This window comes from Clupea harengus, chromosome 4 (assembly GCF_900700415.2).
Source record: "Clupea harengus chromosome 4, Ch_v2.0.2, whole genome shotgun sequence".
NCBI lineage: Eukaryota > Metazoa > Chordata > Actinopteri > Clupeiformes > Clupeidae > Clupea > Clupea harengus.
The window spans coordinates 18,866,582-18,874,743 of NC_045155.1; the positions used below are offsets into that span (position 1 = coordinate 18,866,582).

The 8,162-nt window shown below is 42.6% G+C and overlaps 1 protein-coding gene across 1 annotated transcript; it reads right to left on the reverse strand.

Moving 5' to 3' along the window:
* Positions 1 to 923: 923 nt before the first annotated feature.
* LOC105894261 (neurofilament light polypeptide-like) lies at positions 924 to 6,869 on the reverse strand. The gene is made up of 5 exons (XM_012820740.3): positions 6,391 to 6,869; positions 3,656 to 4,140; positions 3,234 to 3,396; positions 1,921 to 2,359; positions 924 to 1,725 (listed from the first exon to the last, which is right to left on the reverse strand). The coding sequence occupies exons 1-4, from the start codon at positions 6,664 to 6,666 to the stop codon at positions 1,922 to 1,924; spliced, it is 1,362 nt and encodes a 453-aa protein (XP_012676194.2). The 5' UTR covers positions 6,667 to 6,869; the 3' UTR covers positions 924 to 1,725; position 1,921.
* Positions 6,870 to 8,162: the final 1,293 nt, after the last annotated feature.

The window sequence follows — 8,162 nt, forward strand, 5'->3', positions numbered from 1 at the left end:
AACACCTTTCAGAAAGAGTTTGTCAGCAGTTAAAATTATAACATTTGTAACCCAACACAAATTCACGGCAACACCAAGCATCAGTAAGATGAACAGTGTTCTTTGTATTCGGTCCCAAAACCACTCACATCCACAGCCTCTCAGTGAATGAAAAATGCATAAGAATGTCAAACATTCCTAAAATAGCATCATGTTTAAAAATAGAAGAGGTAATTTGGAGGTCTCAGAAAATTTTGTTTGTGAACAGCTAGTACTGTTGCTATACCATTTTTTGTTTGAGTTCCCTTTACTTTATTGTATTGCTTACATTCTCCCTGGACAGGGGTTCGTTGAAAGGACATTTCTGACCAGAAGGGGAGGTACTTCCAGTCAGATCAATCAAAATCATCTACTGTTTAGCATACATCATAACAACCACTGGAGCTAGCTTCTGTCAGGAAGCATTTAACAATCTGGTTTACTTAATCTGCCTGCTGCAGTGATACCAAACGATGTGACACTTAAACAATTACATGAGTACGTGGAGTCAATGATTAAATACATATTAAATTATTAAAGCTAATTTTCACCTTCGATATTGTTTTGATTACATACAAGATTTCTAGAGCATGTCACCATGAAATATCTACATTTTTTAATGAAACATAGAAAATCTAATGACAATGAAAATGACAATAGTTGCGTCAATTTATGGGAAGAAATGCCCTTTACGTGGGAGACAGGAGAGGGAGAAAGAAAACGAAACGTGTAGATCTTCATGAAGGTGACTCACAGCATTGTGAGTTGCCCTTCTACAGGGGAATGTGAACAGGAAAAGGCTCTGAAGGCAAACACACACATTTAATTTACAAGCTACAGAAGAGATGGTGCAACAAGTTTAGTCATCTTCATGCTTTATAAATGATTACTCAGAGAAATTCAGGTGAAGTATTAAAAAAGGGGTGAATCCAGCATTTATTTCAAAGAGTGTACAATTTTTTCAGACCCGAGATGAAGTGTGCAAGAGCACCATTTGACAGTGAACCTGAAGTGAGATAACAGAACATTGTACAAGTTACTGAAGTCAGACATTAGAAACCCATTCAAAGTAAGTGCATCAGCCCCCCAAATTCCCTTTTCAACATTTAGCTCTTCAACCACTGCTCTTAGTTCCTCCACTGTGTAAACAAGCTGGATGACACCGTAATGTAACTTCCTAGAGTCTGGGGTGCACCCCTTTCACAAGAGTGCCCCCGCAAGAAGATAAAGAAGGCAAGGTCATTCTCACATAAACAACGATCACATTTGACGGGATAGTGTGAAAACTTGGTCTCCCCTGGTTGGGACAACTATTCTGTTTGGTTGCAGAAGATACAGTACTCAGTCCTCAAGGTCTAGTGCAGTAAAAGTGAACTGTGATTTAAAAACTCTAGAAAGATCACGGTGTTGGTATAAAAGGTTAAGGCTTACAAGGTTGACATTGGCACCAGAGTGTCCTGCATATGGTATAACCCTCTGGCCAATAAACCCTACAAAAAACAAGCCATGTGTTGTCGTCTCTTTGCAAAATAAACCCTCTATGTGACCTGGTTGCTGTTTGTGAGGAAAACAAAGTTTACACCTTCTGAACTTCGTGTTTTATTGTCCTGCGTGTCATAAGACATGTGGAACTGCCCATTCTCTCCACATCACTGGGATCGGTGGTAGACTCTCCTCGTGGTTAAACCATGTCCAGATACAGTAACTCTGTTTAAGGAAAAAGGAAGACAAGTCATAATCTTCACAGACTCAAACCATGATTTGAACATAATCAACATCAGTCCTTGAAACCATTGTAATTAGTGTGGTAGTCCACTGCATGTTTGTATAGAACCAATTGCCTTGCATGATAAATTAGCATAACATGGTCAAGATCAAACCCTTCTCCAAACAGAAACGTACATTATTCCTTAGCAGAGGCGTCTTCTGCCGGTTCTTCCTCCTCTGCTTCTGCGCTTGGTTCCTCCTCTACCTCCTCACTCATCTTCTGAGCCTCCTCCACCTCCTCAGTAACTGCAGGAGCAAGCTCCTCCTCCTCTGCAACAGACTCCTCTTGTGCGGGGGCCTCTTCCACTGCTTCCTGTTCGTCCTGCTCCTCCACTTCCTGTGGTGCCTCCTCGGCCTCCTCTGCGTCAAGTGGTGCATTGTCTTCAGCGGCCTCAGCTGTAGACGGTGCCTCTTCTGCTGCTGCCTCTACGGTCTCTTCTACTTCTGCCTCTACGGTCTCTTCTACTTCTGCTGCTGCTGCTACTTCTTCAGATTCTGTGGCTGTAACTGGGACTTCATCTGCCTTGTCTGCCTCTTCCACAGGAGCTACCTCTGGCGAGCCTGCACCCTCCAGCTAGAAGACAAAATAAAGATTATTATTATTAAAGGCTCAAACGTCTTCATCTTCATGCTGTCACTTTTGTGGCCAAGTCAAAGTATGCATTACAATCGCTTCATGGCATCAGCTTCAACGCTGGATGTTGACTCAAGACACTCTTCATTTTAATTATTTGATTCTAGGGCTGTCACTTTTTATTCGAAAATGTGATCATTCATTTGAATGCGAGGAAAGAAAATGAATATTCAAACCCTAAACCTGTTTGAACAGTAAGTCACTGTTGTCCAAGCCATGCTCATTTGTGTTACCAGTCCGAGAATTTACTACTTTCTAAAGCACAAATATTTCTAAAACTCCTGTCTATGCGTGTGATGCAATGTGGATTGCATTCGACTTAATTCCGATGATTCATGGGTTTATTCGATCAAGTTCGAACTTGCCTTTTGAAAAAGGTGACAGCCTTATTTGATTCACATTGAATTACTGTGGTATTTAGGTATAAATGGAATATATTAATCAAGCTGGCTACACAGTGAGGATACACATGGGAGGCAGTTAGAACTTCACACACTGCACAATGCTGTGGACTAATCTCTGATCAGTGTCATTATGGCAGCTAAACTAAAAGAGCTCATTTGAGATTTTATGAGGCAATTAGCCTATTTGCACTTCGGAGAGAGAGAAAGCCTCCCTATGGGAAAATGCACTGCATAAAGTAGTACAGCTGTGCTGCATAGGATACATTCAGCTACATTCAAGCTGTTCGTAGACATGTTGACTGTATATTTTCCTGACAAAGACACATGTAACAGCATGAAAGGCAACCTTAACATGACCTAAGCCTGGCAGACATTTTAAATGGGCCAAACAGGAAAGTGGAGGTTCTGACCTGGGCTACCTGACTCTGAATAGCCTCCAGCTGGGCGCTGAGCTCAGAGTGAAGGCTCTGGGCGGCCTTGCTCTGCTCCTGAAGGCTCTGACGCATCGAGCTCAGCTGTTCCTCCACATCAGCCTGCTTGGACTGCTGAACCCCCTCTGCTTCCAGTAATGCTCTGCGGAGCAAAATGCACAAGGTCTTAGAAGATACACACATGTAATTGAATTAAAGGCATAGATGGAATGAGAGTATGGGCACAGACACTGTAGTAGATGAAAGGCTCACGTGTTGACATCTGAGAAACCAAATATCATGGCAAATAGTAACCGATACAACTACAAACATGCAAGGTCCTGTTCATGTCAGGCACGAGACACAGACATAACTGCTTTCCTCTCTATAGCAACTTGATTGAATTAGCTTAGACTACTTACTTCACCCCAGCGACATCCTGGGTGCTGATCTCCAGCTGAGCTTGGTGTGCAGCTAGCAGGTCATTCAGGCCTTGCAGCTTATCAGCTTGGTCCTCCAGTTGGGCGCCAAGGACACCAATGGAAGCAACCCTGTCCTCCAGCTTGGCCTCGCTTGCCGACAGGCTCCCCGAGAGGTCCTCCACGTTCTGGGCCAGCTCTGCGCTAACCCCGGCTAGCGCTTGCACTTGCAGCTTGACGGCCTCAAACTCCTGGTTCTGTCCGCTGAGAGCAGCCTCCAGCTGGGCCAACTGGTCCGACGACACGGTCCCCTGCTGCATCTCCACCAGCCGAGCCTTCATCTCGGTGTGCAGAGCCAGCACCTGGGCGGGCATGTCTGAGGTCTTCAGCTGCTCGGCGGTAGCCAGGGCGATGCCCACTTGCTTCTGGGCCAAAGTGTACGACTCCTCCAACGAGAGCAAGCGCTGCTCAAATCCTTCCATTCCATGCTGAGTCATAAACAGAAACAGAACGAGGGAAAAAAAAAGAACATAAATATCCGCAATTCTACAACCCCTGAACACTCGAATCATTGTTTCATTAGTTGACAGAAATTAACTCCAGCCCATAATATACCTTGCAAAATATATATCTATTAAAAGTACATGTGAGGCGTTGGAGATTGTATGGTTTTATAACCCATTCACAAGCACTCCAACTTTTGGAGTCACTCCAGCGTTAGGCCTTAGTAACACCCTCTTTCCATCTGAACTGATCTGGACACTCGCAGGATGCTTTGACAAAGCAAGTAGGTCAATTATGTTTTGCAGTCAGCAGGGCTGATGAGTTGGGCTCAAAACTAAATGGAGAATAGCTCACAGCTGCTATAGGGTGAGGCTAGCTACATGCGACTCGGGCCCATGGACCAAGTATATGTGCTGCATGGTATATCAGGGGCCTTGCATCATGTGACATATGACACACATCTGACTGCTGGGCAAGGCATATAGACAGCAGACACAGCTCTCAGTTGGGAAGAAAAAACTAAAATCAAAGCATATTTTCCAGAACCCCACTGAATCTACCTTGAGGCTAAGGCGTTTAAGCTGTTAAACATTCTGGTTATGTGCCAACAGCCTGTTACAAAATGTACTTCCTCATCATCTGAATCACATGTTATGTACTTTATATATTTACTTGTCACTGCCTTTGTTTCCCTGGTGACTTAAAAAAATGTGTTTGCAGTTATAGATACTCATGCAAATTTCAACGGAAAAAAACTTCCAAACAAAATGCTCTTCTGTGCAGGCGACATGGTATTGCATCATAATTATAACATAATTAGGGTTTTTTGTAATTGTTTTGAATTGGCAACTTCTAATGTGTGTTTGTTATGATAAAATAGCACAAGGGTCTAAATTGTGTATCTGAAAACAAATTCAAGCTGGTCTCCGATCTCAATAGTGTTCTTTGTATCCTATGAACAGACGTCAGAGTACTGAGTCCTGACTCTCTACAGGGACCATTTCAGTGGTCAACAGTCATGTAGTCGCTCACTTCAGCTTCACTTCTCAAACACAACACTATGTCCATTGAACTTGGGGGTGAACATTTAGGGCATTGAGATGCAACATAAACATACACTACAATGAAATATATACGTGCAACCTGTGATCTTTGTACACCTTTGAATAAGCATATTTGATTTGACCTTGTTACCCATCAGTGACATTCAAATGTCATGGCATGGGCCTCCAGGAGAGCTTTGTTGCAAGATGTTCAAGTAACTTATTGGCAGTAAAACAAAGTTCATGTTGCTGCAATGTGTGTTATAGGTTTAATGTGCAATCCCTAGGCAAACACTGTCAAACGCATGTGTTATTAATACATACATACATACATGATGGTGGCAAGAAACCAAATGCATGATGGACAACATGTTACAAGTCACGTGGAATGCTTAGAGGAAGTGAATTTCATCCATCCATTTAGTGTGAAGCTCAGAGAGGACTAAAATAACGTGAAACGGCCAATGCATTGTGCAGAATATGCCGACATCATATTTAATACATTTCTACCACTGTGTTGATCATGACATTCCAGTTGAAGAAGCATTTCCTCTTAAAAATCTGGGACAATTTGTACATTCACTACGGTAGTCAACAATAGAGAGAGGGCTATTTTTGACCTTTGAGGGATAACTCCTCTCAGACAACAATTGCCAGCATGGATCAGATAGAAATGTTGCTGTATCTAGGATAGGAAGTTTGATAATTAAAAACTTAGTAAACGCCCACTGGATCTAAAGTATAGTGAATAAACATGTACACACTTCAGAGGCGTAATCCCAGTTACAAATGCCAGCAGCTGTGAGACAAACCTCCGCGAGTGGTTTAGAAATAGTATCATTTGTGTCACTTCAGTGCCACGCCGGGGGAAAGGAAATACGATCGTAGTTTCCCATTGCCAGCTACATCCTGAACATTGTGCAGAGGAAAACGTGGATGTTCCAAACGCGAATGGACAATTCATACTGTGTAGCCTACTAAGTTATTATTGATACGTGCAGTTCACAAGTTGGGCACTGGCTAGACACTGGTCAGTCACATCATGCGCGTTGGGAACTCGATGTTCTATTTACAACCGCCGGACAGGAGTGGGTACAGTTTTATGTCTCGTAACTTATTTGAGACTCAAATATCGGCTGTTTCATCTGGAGGTGTTTTAATCTAGTATTAATGGGATCTAACCTTACTTACCTTCTCGTTTGACTTTCTCAATTCCTCCTGGAAAGACTGCAACTTCACCATTTTCATCTGCATGCCCATGAGGTTGTCTGTTAAATAGGTTAATGTTTGGTGCTGCTGGAAACAGAACCAGCCGACGGTGGTTCCTCCAATAACGATAATGAGAAATAAAACAAACAACAAAGCGTAATGGGCTCCAGGTAGCGCCTCGGGTTCCGAGGCTTCATGTTTGTAAGAATTTTCCTCCTGTTTGTTGCTGCTTTTTCCTCTGCGGTGCTTTGCTGTCATCTTAACACTATCTTGAACTGAGGTCAGGGATGATCTTGCAGATGTAGTAGCCTACCTATTTATTTGCAGCAGCACCTATACGGCCTGGATTTGTTCGGGCGATTCAATCAGTGTTAGGCCAATTGAATTGAGAAGGTAGGCAAAAGGACCTCATTGAGAGGGTATCAGAAAGTACCGAAAAGAAAGGAGAGAAGGGGGTCGGGTTCACTGGCACATAAGGAAAAAGGCGTGGCAACCGTGCTCTGTTACTGGTAGGGAGACATGCATGTAAAGGCGTACCATGTCTGTGACTGGCCAGTCGGCACAAACCATGTGTGCTCTTATCTAATGAAAATGGCACACGTGTTCCCACCGACGTATATGACTTACAATTAATTAACTCCTATAGCACATAGGATATAGTCTCTCACCTCAGCTGCAGGTACACACACTCTGTGTCCTCAGTGGGGGATGATTTGTTTTTGCACCGCAGCTTTTTCTCGTTTGTAGCATCGATTAACGCCTGGAGTAATCTACCAAAAATAGCGGGTCTATATTCAAAGGATTTCTAAACCAAATGTAAACGGCCACGTTTTATTGAAATACGAGTACGTTGAGTATTGTCGAGGCTGTGTCAGTGTGCAGTTAGTGAGTTGTGTAAATGGCCCATTTTATCAATGTGTTCTTTTTTTTTTTTACTTTATTGCCCATGATGATCATTACAGGCATTTTTTTGCGGTACAACATCAATCATAAAATAAAAAGACACACCAAACAAAACAAAACAAAACAAAACAAAAACAGTCACCTTACGGTTGGGCTTTTAGTCATCACATACATTGGATACATACAGTAGGGTCATTTTACAGAGATACATCACACGTTAGGCAGATTGATATTCTTAATTCAGGTAGAGAATGACAGGTGTCCACCTTCGTACGAATATAGGTACTTTTAGCTGAAGGATAGCAGTCATATTTTCCATTGTATTGACCTGTCTGACTTTTTGTATCCATTGAGCTATTGTAGGAGGGCTAGGCTTCATCCAGTTAATAGTGATAATTTTTTTAGCAATCATCAACAAAATATGTAACATATAGCACTGGTCCTTAGTAAACAATTATTTCTGTGTTTTTTCCAGTAAAAAGAACAAAGGGTCCAGGGGAATATCAGTCCCAAAGATTTTTTCCAACTCTTCCTTGATGCCTTTCCAGTATGTCTCTATCACGGGACCATGGGCGTCGCCACAATATAACTGGCCATAATATATACATTTGCCATCAAAATATTAGTGCATGACTGGTCTACGTTACGTTCTGGTCAGCGTTCTTTCTTTCCATTGCTTCACAATCAAATCCGTTCCATTTTATCAGTAGGGGGAATACCCATAGCAATAGAAATCCACTCCGCGTTTTCCTGGTTTCCTACATATCACGCACGCAGATTCAACTCCCATACTCCTTGATCGAAGCGTCTCGCTAGCAGCTAGCACTTGGTTTCAGACATAGACTGTCCCA

Coding starts and splice junctions, on each gene's coding strand:
- LOC105894261 (XM_012820740.3), bottom strand. CDS start 6,666: ATGACAGCAAAGCACCGCAGAGGAAAAAGCAGCAACAAACAGGAGGAA. Junction 4,141..6,390: donor TGAGAAAGTCAAACGAGAAG/GTAAGTAAGGTT, acceptor TTTATGACTCAG/CATGGAATGGAAGGATTTGA. Junction 2,360..3,233: donor TTCAGAGTCAGGTAGCCCAG/GTCAGAACCTCC, acceptor TTTGTCTTCTAG/CTGGAGGGTGCAGGCTCGCC.